General features: G+C 38.9%; 1 protein-coding gene across 2 annotated transcripts in view; it reads left to right on the top strand.

Annotated features, from left to right (window-relative positions):
• Window positions 1-16,816, top strand: part of Sep4 (septin 4) — a 58,358-nt gene extending 41,542 nt beyond the window's left edge. The window contains exons 2-6 of one of the 2 annotated variants that reach the window (XM_065229343.1): window positions 1,413-1,714; window positions 14,583-15,021; window positions 15,084-15,400; window positions 15,464-15,708; window positions 15,775-16,816. In XM_065229343.1, the coding sequence (XP_065085415.1) occupies window positions 1,708-1,714; window positions 14,583-15,021; window positions 15,084-15,400; window positions 15,464-15,708; window positions 15,775-15,858 (1,092 nt within the window). In that variant the 5' untranslated portion in view covers window positions 1,413-1,707 and the 3' untranslated portion in view covers window positions 15,859-16,816. Of the gene's footprint in view, window positions 1-1,397; window positions 1,715-14,582; window positions 15,022-15,083; window positions 15,401-15,463; window positions 15,709-15,774 lie in introns of both variants that reach the window. The other variant, XM_065229342.1, reaches the window with a different exon arrangement.
• The last annotated feature ends 2,459 nt before the right edge of the window (window positions 16,817-19,275 follow it).

The raw sequence follows: 19,275 nt of genomic DNA, 5'->3' as shown, positions 1-19,275 counted from the left end.
GTTTGATACATAGAACCTGTAAATATCGCTTTGAGAGCGTCATAATAAGCGATTTTATAATTCGTGAGCATTCACTCAGAGTAAGCGCTCGCGAGTCGTAAAAACGCTGATTGTGACTATCTGAAAGCGAATTTGATAAGTTTTATGTGTCAAGCACTTGCCTTTCAACATCTTCTTGTATTTAGCAAATACAAAATATCATTATAACATCGAATGATTTCAAAATTACGAAAATCATTTTTTTTATATAATAAGTGAGTGGAAGCAACCCTGCCCTTGGTTTTATCGTATTTTTTTTTTCAGAGTTTAGAACTGTAATTTTTGAAAGTTTCGTCGTTATTAGCTATTCGGACGTTTGAATGCCCATTTCTGGTTTTATGCTATCATGTAGGCTATAGGCGTTTTGAAGCATATTTAAACCATTTTAGAGATTTTACGGTCCTTTTGTCCTGACAACATAGGGAAATGGCTTTAATATTGGCCTATGGATCTAAGATTGGGGCCATCGCTAAAAATTTGCTATTCATCAATTTTATCTAGATAAACACGTCATTGGGACGGTACTAATGGTCGCTATTGAAAATTTAGTCGATTGCTGAATTTATGTACGGGTTCAAATTAGGGGCACTTAGGCCGACATTTCATCCATTTCCCCTATGTGTATTCAATATTGGTGGGTCACGAGCTTATGGAATCTCCCAAAGTGGGTTGCAATCAAGAAAAGTTTGAAAACCGCAGCATTTGATGTTATTATGAAATTTTGTACTTGTGAGTTACAATAAGAGGTTGTGAAGTATGTGTACAGTGAAACGTCTTCCTGCATCTTACAAGTACAACATAGCATTGGATGTTATAATGATTTCATAATCCCGGAAAAAAAATTCCAATAGCGAGGTGAGCGTAAGCAACCCTGTCCCCTACCCAAATCGTTGGCAACAGCGACCCAAAACAAATGATACCGAACGAACGTGCATTTATAGATCCCTCTCTGCTACAACAACAGCTCTTACTCTTACGTTGCCCGTCCGTATCAATTCGGGCTAGTGCGTGCAACAAACAACACTCCGCGTAATACCGCGGATATCCCGAAATGCGTACCACACAACAGCGATGTATGTATGTATTTATGTACATATACGGATGCGGATAACAGGGGGTGCGATCTTGGGAGGGTTGTTCGCGGTGGGTGATAATAGTGCCAAAGCATTCGGGTGCGCGCAGTCGCGTGGTGGACACTACTCGGAATGATATCAAAATAGAGGACGAATTTTATCCAGACTCTGTGCCAACACACAGTCAGTGTCCGCGCGTTGGGAGAGAGCAACCAAACAGTGTCGAGTCGAGTGTTGTTCTCGGATGTGATAAAAGTGTATTTTCTCTCATTTTTATGGAATCAGGCTTTGTGATCATAGGTGTTGAAAATTGTTTGTGAAAACTGGAAAAAGGTGCGCTTGCCAGTCGGTGGCAACTAGTGGTGGAAAATGTCCTGATAATGTGGATCAGCGACCGCAGATCGTAGCTAACACGTAGTACGTAGTACGTGACGAAGGATAAACGCGAAAAACAGGGGCGACGTTCTGTCTATCCTGCAAATCGAATTATAGGGGTTGGAATAGCAGACTGCCAGGATTGGGATAGGCTCTCGCGCACACACACGAAGGAAAGCACCAGTGAAAACAGCGAGTCCACGGTGCAGCAAAACAAAACATGGCTGGTAAGTATAATGAACTTTGAGGAAATCAATTCAATTCGGACATTTCAACCTATTACAAATTGGGTAACAAGTGTACAGCAGTGCCTTCCGCTGCACAATTCGTACTCTCAACCCAGATATCAGAAGAACAGTTATATAAGTCGGAAGCGTAAATTATTCATCAATCAATCACAATTCAATGCTCGGAACTTCGGACTCCGAAAAGAATGGTATAAAGAAAACGGAATATATAGCTGAGGAAATGCTATATCCAACAAGCTAGGAAAAACAAACCCCGTTCCGTTTCACCATTGATGAATATCATATCTATCAGCAGCCGACTCGTATAAGGTGTATTATATACAGACAGTCAGTCAGTCATTCGGTGTGATATTTGCATTCCAACAAGGCAAGGCGTATCAATTCACCACCACCTGATGAAGGGGGCACCCACCGACCCGAGTGATCCACTACAATATGGGTATAGGCTGATGCTTGGATTGTCGGCTCAAATTACGGTGGCGGAAGAAGGAAAAAAATTATTTGATATTTTTGTCCCCAGCCAGAATTGACGTAAATGTGACAAAGCCATATCGGAATCGTATGGTTGATTGACGCCTGATGCCTCGCTGGTGACACACGATTGGAACACTACACTTTGGCATATTAATTATAGATGCTTTAATGATGTGGATTTGCATTCGGAACGTCCATTGAACCTTCGATAATTTGGAAGATCGTGTGATAGCTGGACAGTTGCGAATGCCGTAATCGGTCGATACTGGACAGATTGACAAGGGATGTTAGATTTTTGATAAGTTTTAGCCCGCTAACCAGCAGTGCCCATTGTACACCTATCCAATATGACATATTCCTGTTAGGTGGAAGTCTAATAAATTTGTGCTATAAGATAATCCAATGAAAATGATATGATTGAAAATTTGTCAGGTAAATGCTTTATGAATATCTGATACATTTGCAATGCTGATAAGTTGATAAATTTTTTTATGAACATCATATGATAAGTAAAAATCGGTCAAATTATAAGAATTCAATAAAATGGATTTGAAACCCATATGCATAAGCTTTACTTTTCACTACAATACATGTCATATATCAATCTAATTAATGTTTATGTGAAAAACACATGAAATTTATTTCTTGTTTAGGCACATACATTTTATTTATTTTTTCATTTCATCAAATTAATCAAATAATAACCAACAGATGGAGCTTCCAGATATGTGTCTCTTTTTTTTTCTATTGCAGCTGATTTGGGATTTGATCCATGAAGTTATAACAACTCCCTCGACATGGAATGGTACTGTTGTGCTCATTTTCCTAGAGAGCGATTCTATAGACAAATTCGCAAATCCTTTAAAATTTCGGATTGTTTTTGGCTGAAAATTTTCAGAAATGTTCCTCATGACCAATAATGCCGTTTTGCATCTTCAGATTACCATTTTAAAACGAGCCTTAATTTTTAAAAGGACCTATAGACAAATGTTAAGCTTATCTTCAGAAAATTGTTGCTTTTAAATTGTTTGTCCAATCAGTTTGGTACCTTGGGCAATGTTGTAGGAAACATCTGGAACTCGTTAAGAAAATGCACTCTAAAAAAATTGTTACTATTTTTTTATTTAAAATTAAAACTAAAAGATCGTCTTTCTCAAAAACGCATTTTATGCATTTTTTTAAGTTTTATATAGGGGAATTTACGTATTCTCGGCAATCTAAGTAGCGACCTTCTTTCTATAGCTTTTTTCTCTATGGAACGCACACATATGCAGTATTGGTTTGTTTACAATCTTTTGCTGCCAGCTGCTCTAACAATTTCAGTCAAAAGAATTGTCAAAAACTGTTTTGAAACGCTTTTACAAAGCTCCAATCTTCTCTAGTGAGAGCGAGTATTGTCGGCAACCAGTTTTTCTTCGGCAACCGTTCCATTTGAACTGCATGTAAATCTGCTGTTCTATTATCGGCAACTCGAAATCAGCTACAATTTGTAGTGCGTGTGTTTCATTTCAAGAAAACCCTGCTAGATTGCTTTTTCTCACTGGAAAAAATATAGTCAAATTGAAGCTGAAAGCATAAAGAATCGTTTGCATGCATTCAGCGAAGTGTTTTCGTAAGAAAATCCAGTGAAAATAGTGTTTCAATTTGGGTTGCCGAAAATAGTCTGTCATGCCGAAGCCGTAATTTCCCCTATGTTTTAAGTTCTATGAATTTCCTACGATATTACCAGAAGCACTAAACCTTAAAGGAATTCGTATGAACTTTCCATATGTTCTCCAGTTTTCCTAAACTCTAAAAAGATCTACCAATGTCCCAGAAATTATTCAATTTTCTCAGAAACAATATGAATTTCCTGGAAGTTCTATGAACTTCCAAGAGTTTCTATAATTTTCTCAGCAGGTCTAAAATTTTCCCAGAAGTTCTACGAATTTGCAGGGTAAACTTCCTAGATTTTTTACGAATTCCCTAGCAGTTCAGCATTTTTTGCATAAGTTCAACCAATTAGCAATAAGTTCTACGAACTTTCAATAAGTTTTACCTACTATGAAGAAGATTTACGAACTCCCCAGAATTTCTGCGAATTTCCCATAAGATCAGCGAATTTCCCATAAGATCAGCGAATTTCCCAGAAGTTGTAAAGATTTCGCAGTAGTTTCTAAGAAGCTCTAGGATTTCAAGATATTCCACTCATTTCCCAGCCGTTCTTTTTTTTCAAAAGTTCTAAGAAATTTCCAGAAGTTCTACAAACTTCCCAGAAGTTAAACAATTTCCCCAACAGCTCTACGAACTTTCCAGCAGTTCTAATTTTTTCCTAAAAGTTCTACGAAATTTCCCGAAAATATAAGGTCTTCTTTAAAGATCTCCCAACCCTTCAGAAGTTCTACGCATTTTCCATGAGTTCTATGAATTATCCAGCAGTTCTTTGAATTTCCCAAAAGCTATACGAATTTCTTATAAACTATACGATTTTCCCAGAAGTGCTACTTCCTAGAATAGGACTACCTAGAATTTCTAGGAATTTGCTAGCAGTTTTTACATTTTCTCAGAAGTTTAACGTATTTCCCATAAGATCTACCAACTACCCAGAACTTTTACGAATTTCCTAGAAGTTCTACGAATTTTGCGGATTTTCCAAGACGCTCAACGATAGTTTTTATAATGCAACGTTTTATGTGTAACACACATCATAACAAAATAAGATAGTAAGTTACTGTACAAGCAGGAGCTCCTACACTAGAAAAAAAAACCACACGTCTCACTTCGATTAAACACATGATATTTCAAATGCACCATCACATTTATTTTAAGTGTATTTCATCTTGGTTATATGTGTTATACACGTTAATTTCTTGTGTAGCAAACTTTGAAATGTTGAAAATCCCTCAATTCAATTTATTCATTTATTTAATTAAATCTCCAACATAATGTTGTACAGATATTTTCTAGGCTAGGTGTCGAATTCTATGTCTGTAAGTAGACTTACTAATGTTAAAATCATATACATCAAACGTTTCATTAAACACACGACAGCACAAAGTCCACGGTTCGTTGAATCCATAGTTGGTCCGATGGGTAGGTTGCCATAGAAGCGTGTAACTACGTAGAACTCTTTGAGGAGCATTGATGTAGATTTGGCTCACAAGAGAGTTGCAATCCACGTCACCGTTAAGCAATCCAAACACGAAGAGTCGCTGAAGTAGTTTCCTCCTTGCTGCCAACGTGTCCAGGTCAATCAGCCTGCACCGTTCTTCGTAAGGCGGCAAATTTACCGAATCGTCCCAGGGCAGAACACGTAAAGCGTATCTTACGAAGTTTCGCTGAATGGCTTCGATTCTGTTAGCTTGAATAGCGTAGAAGGGTGCCCACACAACAACAGCATACTCTAGAAGACTGCGGACGAGAGCACAGTATAGTGATTTCAGCGCGTAGATGTCCTGGAATGCGTTTGTGTTTCGTTTCAAGAAACCTAATGTGGCGAATGCTTTAGCAGTTATCATGGAGATGTGCTCAAACATCGAAAACAAGAGATTTGACCACCGACGAACCGACGTGCCAGCTCATAGAAGCTACATTCAAATTCTTGCCCAAGACGCCATATTTAAAATACATTAAACACTACTGCTATCTACTCATCCGATCGCGTCATATTGTGAGCAAGGATACGAACACACGTAAAATTTATATTGACTTGGTTTGTGTCTCACCTCGTTTGACAGATCTGATCGCCCGTTTGCCAGACCGAATCACTCATTTTTGACAAATCGAATTGCGGACAAAGGATATGGTCCATCAGTGGTATATCGGTTTGTCGGTGGTACAACTTCCACCAGAAACTTGTGATTGCGCTGGCGTTGCAAAACTTACACTAGACACTAAGTGCTGGTAGCTCCAAGTGGCAATTTTCAAGAGATAATTTATCGATACTTGCGCCAAATTGGTCGAAAGTGGTAAATTTATAGAGGAAATCATGGTAAATTTATAGAGAAAACGGCGACGTTTCCACTTAACTTTACACAAGTTTCTGACCGAACTTGGACGTCTGTTCTCTGTGCTTCGATTGAATTTTAATTTGAGCAAATACTTTTTTGATCGTTTCGGTAGTATCGGCACCGACAAACTGACATGACACTTAATTCTGACTTATGCCCGAAAATCGTAAACGGCTGAATTAAATATGCAGTGATCCGAACTGTCAAAACCATAGGATTTTTTATCTAGATAAAAATAATTAGTCAGAATAGATCAAACACAAACCAATTCATAACTTTTGCATGTGGGTTCATGGCTTAGCTAAATATTTCCCGTGAACTCGGAACCAAATGTCATTAGTGTGCTTTGGTCAGAAATTTTATTTTTTTTGCTATGGTCATTCATGTCGGTTTGTCGGTGGTATCGGTATTCAAACGAAGCATTTGAATAATCAATTTTTGACAACACCGAGTGAAACCAACAATCAATACGAAACTGACGATTTTAAATTGGCTCACTACTTGACTAGCCTATTGGTCCCAAGCAAATCGATTAACGTGCCCTATTCTAGTCAAAATTCTAGTACTACACAATGTTTGTTTTGATTCGCTATGAAAGTTTGACAGATAAAATGAGGGGTTATTGGTTTTTCCTATGTTTCGAGGGGTGAATCGATCAGGTTGGGACCGAAGAGAGTACCAGAGCTGAGCCAAAAAGTTGAGCTCGTTTCTTCGGGACCTTCTGGTCTTAGAGTTACCTCTATGGTGAAACCAAATATATCATATTGGAGCGGATATTTCACAGAGCGTTGCGCAAAATTATGCAATCTGCGGTTCATGCTTCCGACCCTGTATGATTTTTTTTTTTTATAATGCGTTTATTTTTCCAGGCTCATTTGCTATAGCTTTGCGGAGCCAATATTCATTGATTAGATTACAAAATTACTTAAAACTAACGTTAGTAAAGCGGGGGCCGTACCAACAATCAATACGAAACTAACGATTTTAAATTGGCTCACCACTTTAGTAGCCTATTGGTCCCAAGCAAACGATTAACGTACCCTATTCTAGTTGAAATTCTATTACTACACTATGTTTGTTTTGATTCGCTATGAAAGTTTTACAGATAACATCAGGGGTGTGTGGATTCATGCAGAACATGCAGGGGTGAGTGAAATAGCTTGGGACTGCTTGGGACCGTTGTTCTGGTACTGAGTGAGCCAAAAATAATAATGATTTTCTTCGGGACCCAGTGGTCTTAGAGTTACCTTTATGCTACTACCATAGAGGTAATTCTAAGACCAGAAGGTCCCGAAGAAACGAGCTCAACTTTTTGGCTCAGCTCTGGTACTATCTTTGGTCCCAAGCTAATCGATGCACCCCTTGAAACATAGGAAAATCCACGAACCCTCATTTTATCTGTAAAATTTTCATAGCGAATCTAAACAAACATAGTGTAGTACTAGAATTTCGATTAGAATGGGGCTCGGAATGGGGGTATGTTGATCGATTTGCTTGGGACCAATAGGCTAGTCAAGTAGTGAGCCAATTTAAAATCGTTGGTTTCCAGCAATCGGTACAAGAGCTAGACCAAAAAGTTGAGCACGTTTCTTCGGTACCTTCTAATCTTAGAGTTACCTCTATGCTAATACCATAGAGGTAACTCTAAGACCACTGGGTCCCGAAGAAAATCATTATTATTTTTGGCTCACTCAGTACCAGAACAACGGTCCCAAGCAGTCCCAAGCTATTTCACTCACCCCTGCATGTTCTGCATGAATCCACACACCCTGATGTTATCTGTCAAACTTTCATAGCGAATCAAAACAAACATAGTGTAGTAATAGAATTTCAACTAGAATAGGGGTACGTTAATCGTTTGCTTGGGACCAATAGGCTACTAAAGTGGTGAGCCAATTTAAAATCGTTAGTTTCGTATTGATTGTTGCTAATACCATAGAGGTAACTGTAAGACTAGAAGGTCCCGAAATAACGTGCTCGCTCAGCTCTGGTACTCTCTTCGGTCCCAAGCTAATCGATTCACCCCTCGAAACATAGGAAAAACCATTTTATCTGTCAAACTATTCATAGCGAATCAAAACAAACATTGCGTAGTAGAACTAGAATGGGGTACGTTAATCGTTTGCTTGGGACCAAAAGGCTAGTCAAGTAGTGAGCCAATTTCAAATCGTTAGTTTCGTAATTGATTGTTAAAATGCAATGCAAATGATAATGCGATGTTGAAAAAAGATCGAAAAATACAAGAAAGGGCAACCGGCGTCGGATGTTTGAAAAAAAAAACTCTCTGATCATGGAGGATGATACTTGTGTTCATCTCGGTATTCATAGGATAATAAAAGTCATGTGTATTAGGGTTTTGTCTTGCGTGTTGTAATTCCCTCAAAGGCAGACCAAATACCCAGTCTTTTGTGATATGAAACGCAGCGGTCTATCAGCGGCCGGAAACAGTCGGAACCGCCCAACAAACATTGACAGTTGAATAAGAGCTTATTCAGGCAAAATTATGCTTCTTCAGCTAAAAAATAGCTTATTCAGCTTTTAATCAGCTCAAATTGTTTGTTGGGCGGTGGGGAACATCTTCTGTAGTTTTCTTTGTGGTTTACGGGTACTATTGAGGTCTGATTTACTGCCTCACACCCCCCAGCCCTCGCTAGAACCTACATTTCGGATTTAAATCTATAAGTGAACCGAAAAGCGACCTGCTGGTCTGATTTCCTCTGGTATAATCAATAAGAGGATGTTCCTGAAATATATAGTCAAACCGCACGTAATGTTGAGAACAACTTCAATGACAGTTGTCCAGCAGTGCTCCCATTTTATTCAATGAACAAACCAATGTCTATGAGATTGTGCCGAAGGTGTGCCGATGGATGTGCCCAAGCCTCGACCCAAGCTATGCTGAATCTACTTTCGGTACACTGTGCTGAGTGACTTACCACTTGGTAGTTATTCGATTGATTTGAAAACAATATTCCAAATTGTTCATACCAACATTTAGATCGGAAAATATCTTTTATGCTTGTTTATTTCTGGAGTGATTAGAAATTTTGACGTAATTGCCTTTGTAAAAATACGTCAATAGCGAATAAAGGCTCAATCTCGAAAACTAATAACACAATCAGGTGAGGAATGATTCCTCTTTCATTTGGTAGTTTGTTTGCGAGATTGAGATTATTTTCGCTAGAAATCGGCGATTGACGTATTTTTTTTTTTACAAAGGCAATTTCGTCCAAATCTCAAATCACTCTGGATTTACACTCTGCTAATCGATCGTTGCCATCAGAGCACGCAGTTTGATACTGATGAGTGTAAACAAACGAGCATAAATGCCACCATATATCTGTACACTCATCTTTCAACGCTTGGGAAAAGGAAATGGTTAAAGGCGTATAAGAGCTACCTCATTAGACTGATGCAAAATTTGAAATTTTCGCTCCACAGTGTTCAAACAGTTTCAAATCGGGTCCTGATTAGCCTCCAAAAGTTTAAACTCATTTAGTCATTTGATAAGAAACTGACTTGGCACAAAACATTTGAAGTTTATATGGAAATTACTATGGGAAAACAAAACTTTTTGTTCATTGTCTTCTAGCCTTTTACATATTGTTCTGTTAACAAATTCTATTGCTATTCTTATGGGAATTTTTATCAGCTACAACTTTGCCGAATATTGTTTTTCAGTCAAACATCAAATTAAATAGTTATTAATTGTTTAAGAGATTGATAATCTTATGGCATGATCAAGCAACTGTTTTGTGGGCAACACTGTATTCTGCAGTGTGACATAGTAGCCATGATTTTTGTCCTCTATTCTACGCGCCATAAACACCAATGTTGCCTGCTGAACAGTTGATTGAGCATAATCATAAGACATTAGTGACTTGAATCATTTATAACTTTTGTTCCTTAAATTTGATCGAAAAGTGATTTTGAACAAAGTTGTAGCTGAGAAAATTTTCAACAAGCTTAGCTATCATTTTCTAGAGTAGAATGAACTGGTGAATTTTGAGATCGATGTGAACCGAAATTATGGTTTCTCTATAGTAATTCCCATATGAACTTCAAATGGTTTGTGCCAAGTCAGTTTCTCACTAAATGAGTTCAAATTTTGGGAGGCTAATCAGGGCCCAATTTGGAACCGTTTGAGCACTATGGAGCAAAAATTTCAAATTTTGCATCAGTCTACTACCTCATGTTAGACGAAAATCATTCATAAGTCACTTATTTGAAATTTAAATTCAAGATAGTTCGCCACCTAAACACAAATCCTGAGTATGATTCTGGTACGACATACGAAATATTAAAAATGAGATCTAAAGGGTGTCCACGATGAAATTGCCACACACAAAATTGATTCGCAAAATTCGAGTTTTCATCCGATTGCCATCAAATTTTCAGGGATTGAGAAATAACTATTAAACTTCATTTTACCATTTTACTCGTATTTTATTTACAGTCCATACGCAAATGCCCACACCTTGGCCTTAACCCCGGCCATAAGATTCTGCACAACCTGTGAATCAACCGTTTTTTGCATGTAAACCCATACTTTCTTCAGTTCCTCGACTGTCTTCACTACCTTAGGTCGTTTAAGAAGGTGCTGCTTCATAATCGCCCAGTACTTCTCGATAGGGCGGAGCTCCGGAGTGTTGGGAGGGTTGAACATTTTCGGCACGAAATTGACCTTATTGTCCGCATACCACTTCAGCACGTCCTTGGAGTAGTGGCATGAGGCCAAATCCGGCCAGAAGATTGTTGGGACGTTGTGGGCCTTCAGGAGAGGAAGCAGCCGCTTCTGGAGGCACTCTTTTATGTACACCTGTCCGTTCATCGTGTCCTGGGTCACGAAAGGTGCACTCCGCTTCCCGCACGTGCAGATGGCTTGCCAAACCAGGAATTTCTTCGCAAATTTGGACATCTTCTGAGTGCGGACATGCTCCGGAACGCTGAACTTATCCTTGGCCGTGAAAAACAGGTTGCCGGGGATCTGTTTGAAGTCGGCCTTCACATATGTTTCGTCGTCCATGATGCAGCATTCAACTTTCGTCAGCATGTTGAGGTACAACTTCCTGGCACGGGTTTTGGCGGACTTGTTCTGCTTCTCGTCGCGATTAGGGGCCTTTTGTACCTTGAACGTTCGAAGCCCAGCCTTAGTTTTGGCCTTCTGGACAAAACTTCAGCTTAGGTGCAGCTTCTTAGCCACATCCCTAACGGAGGCGTTCGGATTTCGGTTGAAGGCCCCAACTACGCGGTTGTGATTTTTGGTGTTGTACGGAATACTTTTTCCTTCACTTCTGGGCTTCCGATCGGTGGTCAACCGTTCCTCGAACCGCTTAACCACTCGCGACACCGTGGAATTCGCGATTCCCAACGTTTTAGCGATGCGAGAGATCCTTGTTCTCGTGATGAATGCGCAAGATTTTATCACACACGAGCTGTTCTTTCGACTCCATTTCCGCGAGTTTTGATCACAGGACTTTAAAACTTGCAGGATGTAAATAATGCACTATGAACTAAATCCACCCAAATTTTCATTAAATTCTACCCAACGGTTAAAAAGTTAGAGCAATTTCATAGTGTGGCAATTTCATCGTGGACACCCTTTAAACATATTAGCAATGTCTCAGAGCTTCATAAATTTGATAAGTCCAAGATCTTGACATTTTTTTTTCTAAATGATTCCAGGGAGAGTCCTACAACAAATCTAAAGTGGACCCTACTCGACTGTTTGTATTGATAATAATCGTATTGTCAATACATTATATATTGACGTCAATGCATCGGTATTGACAATATTTCTGTATTCACACCATCAATATTATAATATATTATTATCAATACTTGTAAGTATTGACAATATTTCTTACCGTGTGGGGTTCGCTTAAACTTGTTTTATGTTTGCTTTAAAACGCAGGCCAGACTGGAGAGTTATAACATGTTATAACGGTTGTCAAATAATTGCAACACAGAAACCGCCATCAAGATAGCGCTATAACATGTTATAACCATAGAGGTAACTCTAAGACCAGAAGGTCCCGAAGAAACGAGCTCAACTTTTTAGCTCAGCTCTGGTACTATCTTCGGTCCCAAGCTAATCGATTCACCCCTCAAAACTTAGGAAAATCCAATAACCCCTAATTTTATCTGTCAAACTTTCATAGCGAATCAAAACAAAAATAGTGTAGTACTGGAATTTATACTAGAATGAGGTACGTTAGTCGATTTGCTTGGGACCAATAGGCTAGTCAAGTAGTGAGCCAATTTGAAATCGTTAGTTTCGTATTAATTGTTGTTATAACTCTGTAGTCTGAACGTACTATAAGATCTCAAAAGTTTTTCGATGGCCGATGGCCGGGAGTTTGAAAGCTATTCATGCCACAAACTCTATGGAGAATTTCTCCTCAGAATTTCTTAAAGTTAAGTTCAGATTTTTCTTGAAATTCTTATCAGAATTATATAGGAGAAAAGTTCTCTTTGGCAATACCTTAACCTATTATCAACAACGTCCTTGAGCGCTCAATTTTGGCATGTGGATACATTGTGTTTCAGAGCAACTATTGGCCAAATTTGTGTGCTCTAGGACTAGGACCCCCCTGACGATAATAGGTTAAGGTATTGCCGAAGCCAACTTTTCCCCTAGTAATTATCCTTGTCGTTGTATTTCACCCCATTTTTTCCCAAAGTTTTGTCCCAAAATTACATCAGAATTCCCTTTAAATTCTTCTCAAAATACCATTGTAAGAATCTCTTGGAATTCTCTTCGGAATTCTTGTGAAACTCTGTTGGAACTCAATTCCTACTCTTGCTGGAAACCTGCTCAGAATTCTTTGGAAATACATATGTTTTAAAATTTTATTGTATTATTCTCATTGGATTGCTCCAGTAACTTCCTTGTAAACCCCTCAAATTTATAATGAACCCTTCTAGGAAGCTAGCTAGCTAGCTCTAGTTCTAGTTCAAGCTTGAAACACAGCAATGAACTTTTGTAGCTATTGTCAGAATTAGATTTCCTTGGAATTATATTATCGATATTGCCATGGAGCTCTCCATAGAATTACCTTAGATTAATTGATTGACATATAAGAAATTTTCAGACGCATGCTGGTTCGTTTCTGGAAAAGAATTAGAAGGTATCAAAACAACATTGTTAAAGTGTTACGTATAGAATTATGATCATCTAACTTGATCATCAGAAAAATGTCAGGGTTGTAGTAACGATACCATCATTAAGTTTGTCAAAAGGATAATTCTCGATAACTTTTTCAAAGGGACGTATCAGCTTTTGTAAACAATGCTTTTGATCGTCGATTTGGCGTAACTGGTAGCTCGCCCACGCATGCTAACACTACCATCAGATAGGGGAAATTTTCCCCTACTAGCTAGTGGTGTTAGTAAGCGTGTGCGAGCTACCAGTTACGCCCAATCGACGAACAAATGCATTGTTTACAAAAGCTGATCCATCTCTTTGAAAAAGTTACGGAGAATTATCTTTGAATTCCCCGCCGAATTCCCTTATAGAATGCTCCCTGAAATTCCATCAAATTTTCCCCAAAATATTCCTCTCAATTCCCAATTCGTCTCAAAATTCCTTTTTTTTTCCTCTTCAATTCTTCTTATAGATCATTTGACATTTTCTTAAAAAATCTGTACAAAATTCTTCAAAGTGTCAGAATCCTAAAACTTTGTCCAAGACATACTTTTTTCTAAATCGGAGATTTGGAAACTTATTATTTTTCAGTGGCTGAAATCTCGAAAAGTTCACAATTTGAAAAACTGGTCTAGTCTAAAAATCTCAATAAATTTCTCATGTTGGTAATTTTTCAAAAAACTTCTCAAACCAAAATCCCAATATTATTTCGTGGCCATCATTATTTTTAAAATGAATTTTCAAGTGCAATATATCACTTTATAACATTCGGTCCAAGGATCCCCTCATCCCCAGTAGCAATCGGCTAAGTGCTCTTAGAAAAAAAAAATTACAAGTAAATAAGAGAAATTTAAAAATTCCCCAAATTCGAGTGGCAACCCTGTATACCGTAATTTACCGAAGTCCAGACACTTATGCCTTGTTCAGACTCCAGAGATTTGGGAAACTAATACCCTTGTATCATGTTATAACATGTTGAAAAACGCCATCAAGATAGCCTTGTAATGTGTTATAACTCCGTGGTCAATAAATCCGGACACTTTTTAAAGTTGATTATCAATTTACATGCTCGAAATAGCACGTAAATTATAAAATTCAGAATCATCACACATGCTATTAAAAATAAACATAAATAAATAAATTCGGAGCAGTACGGTACCTTTCTACTGTCTATCCTGAAAACCAACCTACAGATAATTAAATCCATCTCCATCCTCTTTTTCTTAACTCCTTCCAGCGGAACGGGACTACATCGGTTTCGCAACCCTCGCCGAGCAGGTGCACCGGAAATCGGTCAAGCGCGGCTTCGAGTTCACGCTGATGGTTTGCGGTGAAAGTGGTCTCGGCAAATCGACTCTGGTCAACAGTCTCTTCCTGACGGATCTCTACCAGAACCGGACGGTTCCGCAGATCGAAGAGCGGCCGGAGAAGACGACCAAGATCGACAAGAAAACGTTGGATATCGAGGAGAAGGGTGTGAAGCTGCGGTTGACCATCGTCGATACACCCGGCTTTGGGGATTCGATCAACTGCGAGGAGAGTTGGCGCGTCTGTACCCAGTACATTGACGAACAGTTCCGGCAGTACTTCACCGACGAGAGCGGCCTCAATCGGCGGAACATTCAGGATAATCGTGTTCATTGTTTGCTCTACTTTGTGCCACCGTGGGGACATGGGTAAGTTCAGGGACGGCTCGGTAAGTGATCAGAGCTAGAAGATGTTGAAATCGTTTTTCCAGTCTCCGACAGATGGACATCGACTTGATGCGGCGGATGCACAAGAAGGTCAACATCGTGATAGTGATCGGCAAAGCGGATACGCTAACGACGACCGAAGTGCAGAAGCTCAAGACCCGGGTCCTAGAGGACATCGAATCAAACGGTATTCAGACATACCAGTTTCCCGACTGTGATTCCGACGAAGACGAGGACTTCAAACAGCAGGATCGTGAACTGAAGGCAAGCATTCCATTCGCGGTGGTCGGGAGCAACATTGTGCTTGAAGTCGCTGGCAAAAAGATCCGAGGGCGGCAGTATCCTTGGGGTGTTGTGGACGGTAAGACTTCGGTGCCGGTGATAGTTTTCAGTAACAGTGTAAACTCAATGTCTTCCATTACAGCGGAGAATCCACAGCACAGTGACCTCATCAAACTGCGGACGATGCTCATTTCGACGCATATGCAGGATCTGAAGGACACCACCCGGGATGTGCATTACGAGAACTTCCGTGCCCAGTGCATTTCGCAGATTTCGCAGCACGCTCTGCGGGAGCGCAACAAACTGAAACGGGAATCTATCGCTTCCAGTCATGAATCCAGTAGCTTTAACGAGACCGATCGGTTGCTGCAACAGAAGGAGGAAGAGGTGAGTACCTAGTGATATATTATTGAATGGAATAGAAATTGTAACATGATGATCCCATTTTTACAGATCCGAAGAATGCAGGACATGCTAGCGCAGATGCAGGAGAAGCTAAAATCTACTCAAATAAGCGACACCGTAATCGACGTTTAGAAGAGCAACACATTCAAGCAGCATTGAAACACGCGCAATTTTTAGGTGGAATTTTTCGTTATACATTAAGGCCTCTCCCTCATCGAACGCTCATACATGATCAAACGAAACCAGTGTCGAACATCGTAACTCATTCCCTGACATTCATCTCATCACCCGCAAACATACCACTTAATCGATGTCTAATGTAATTGTAGCGAAAATGTACTCAATCTCCACTAAATGATAAACAGGACTCCTATACCTATTATACTAGTAATAATAATCGAGAACATGACCAAAGAACACAATCAACCTTGAACAATAGACGACAGTTAACTCTCAAACTCGGATACGAACGAACCACCAAAACGTACAGACGGAAGAAAAATCGTGCAATAAGAAGGTTTAAGACAAGACGCAGGAGCGTGGAGCAGTCAAACTTGAGAGTCGACGATTATTCGGCGAAAAAAAAAGAATTGTTTCAAACAATCGGTTCAAATTGTTACTTCTTTTGTAGAGCATCCGCTATATTTTATACTTATATAGGAAATATTCGAGAGTGCAAGCAGAGAGGGACAAACGAATCAACAACCAGTGGAATTCTAGAAGCTATATTTATACTTGTTTGCTCTTACAAATGTTTATTTCTACAAAACTAAAATCTAGGTTTAATCATTCAGAACGATATTTATTTTTGTAAAGGGTGAAATCAGTTCGCACTAGCTTATGATCTATTTATTTAATCGCAGCAATCCAGTCTCCGGAACTCACTTGATAAAAACAAAACAAAAATCGAGGTTAACCTTATTATTATTGAGATGTAGCGTAGCATTTCGATACCTTTCCTAAAGTTCGAAATCTCATCTCGGGGTCATAGGAAAAAGCAAAAAAAAAACGACAAATTACAGTGCAACCACCATAAGTATTGCTAGAATGTCTATAGATATTTCAATAAAGTTTAATTTTAAAATTGGAACGTGAGTGCGTTTGATGAGCACGGCGGTTGATACCTTAATAATGATATATATCACTCACCCAGTACCGTACTCAGCAGGTGGTGGCCACTCAGAAATTCCTTAGAGGGGGGATAAAAAGTTCAAATGTTCATTGAACATCTACAAAGTTCCTTTATCTTTGCTTCTTGAAAATTTTCTCAACTCGAAGTTACAGCTTCATCCAAGTTCCATAATTGTTTTAAGTTCTCTCAATTTGACCAAGACTCAGAACATCTATCACCTTTTTCAATCTTCAGGAAAAAGCATCTGTTCCCAAATCAAACTCTGAAGTTCAAAGAAGCATGCTAAACTTTAATAATACTCTCTGAGCTTCTACGAAATTTCCGTAACTTCTACGAGTTAATAATTATTATTGGTACTTACGAAGTAGTAAGGGGCTGTTCATTAACTACGTATACAGTTTTTTTTAGGATTCTTGACCCCCCTCCCCTTGCGTAGACAATTGTCCATACGAAAAAATAAATTTGTATGGGCCGTGGATGATTGCCAATACCCCCCCCCCCCTAAGCTGTCTACGTAGTTTATGAACAGCCCCAAATGGCAGCGGGAATAAAATAGACTGGCTCGAAATTTACAATTTATTCGTGGTCAGTCACAGTAACGTGGGTAGATCACCTTTTCGTGGTACGTTACGGGATGTAAGATCTACCACCGATTCCTAGTCTTGTCTACTTCAGACTAGGGGAACAGGATTTTTCAGTAATCAAAGGAACACATCTTAATCCTTGTTACTTTTTATGCCTTGTTGATAGTGACAAGTCCCCGGGTTGCCTTGACCGAGGATGATCTTGAAACAAGGAAAAAATGAGTTAGTCTTCACCTATGTGATTCCAAATCTACTATTCATTGTTCCCTAGTTTGAAGTGGTTAAGACTAGGGTTCTGATGCATGGTCATTATCGGTGTCATTGCTTGTTTTTGTTGCTAAGAGATCCAATTTTGATTGACAAAGGAGCGCGCCTTTGGAGGGTGTTCCAACACTCCGAAGGGTATAAATAGCGGGACCTTTCAATTAGAGTCGGATCCTTGCGATAAATGCGAGAATGACAACTGTAAAAAAATCGAATGCTTCATCATTTCTCAATAGTGATGGAGTAATACGACATGCACTAAACTAAGGACACGGGATATACTACAATAGATCAAATTACTGGTCGCAGTGGTTTTATGTCCCGAACAGAGGAAAAAAAAAGGGGACCAGGTGGTAAAAAACTCTATCCACCGACAAACCGACATAAATGACCATAGTTAAAACAAGAAAATTAATGACCAAAGCACACTACCCGCATAAACGCGAACCATCACATGAACTTACCGATAATGGTTATAAATTGTTTATAATCCCTGCTAAACTTCAACTGAAATGGTTATGGAACTTTACATGAACGTGTGTGTGATAAAGTTTTAACCTTATGTATTATGGTTTTTTGGAAGCGGACCTTACAAATAATGGGTTGTTAAGAACCATTACCATTCCAAATTCTTGTTTTCTCCATACATTTTCGGAAAGAAAACTATACTAAAACCTTTTAACTTATGGTTTGAGAACATTAATGGTAATGGTTATGGTAACCAGTAAGGTCCATGAATGGTTTTGTAACATCGATCAACTTTATGTGGAATATATCGCGAATTGGTTGCCTGTAAATTACTGATTACCAATTCACGATATATTTCTCGTAAAGTTGAGCGATAATACAAAACCATTAATGGACCTTCCCTAATAAAATTGTTATGGTTATTTTGCTTAACGACGTGTTCTGGGTATCTTCCAAACCATTAGTTGAAAAGTTCAATTATTTGGGTTATCGTTCGTTTATGGTTATTTTTTATTAGGGTTACTGACTACCATAACCATAACCATTAATGTTCTCAAACCATAAGTAAAAACGTTCTAATATAGTTCTATTTCCGAAAATGTATGGAGAAAACAAGAATTTGGAATGGTAATGGTTCTTAACAACCCATTATTTGTAAGGTCCGCTTCCAAAAAACCATAATACATAAGGTTAAAACTTTATCACACACACGTTCATGTAAAGTTCCATAACCATTTCAGTTGAAGTTTAGCAGGGATTATAAACAATTTATAACCATTATCGGTAAGGTCATGTGATGGTTCGTGTTTATGCGGGTACTGACATCCCTAATAAAAATTGTATGGTTAATTTGCTTAACAACGTGTTCTGGGTATCATCCAAACCATTTGTGGAATAGTTCAATGATTTGGGTTATCGTTCGTTTATGGTTATTTTTTATTAGGGATCTGGCTCCGTGTTTGCGGGAAATATTTAGCTAAGCCATGAACCCGCATGCAAAAGTTATGAATTGGCGAGGGGGACGACTCTATCTACGATGCAAAAAAGATTGAGTTTTGCTGTGGCTAGCTGCGCGCACGCTGAGTAGATAGACAGAAGATT

Source organism: Ochlerotatus camptorhynchus, unplaced genomic scaffold (assembly GCF_037179485.1).
Source record: "Ochlerotatus camptorhynchus isolate MF236.1 unplaced genomic scaffold, CSIRO-AGI_Acam_v1.1 ptg000313l, whole genome shotgun sequence".
NCBI classification, from domain to species: Eukaryota; Metazoa; Arthropoda; class Insecta; order Diptera; family Culicidae; genus Ochlerotatus; species Ochlerotatus camptorhynchus.
This window is presented reverse-complemented; position numbering and strand designations above follow the sequence as displayed.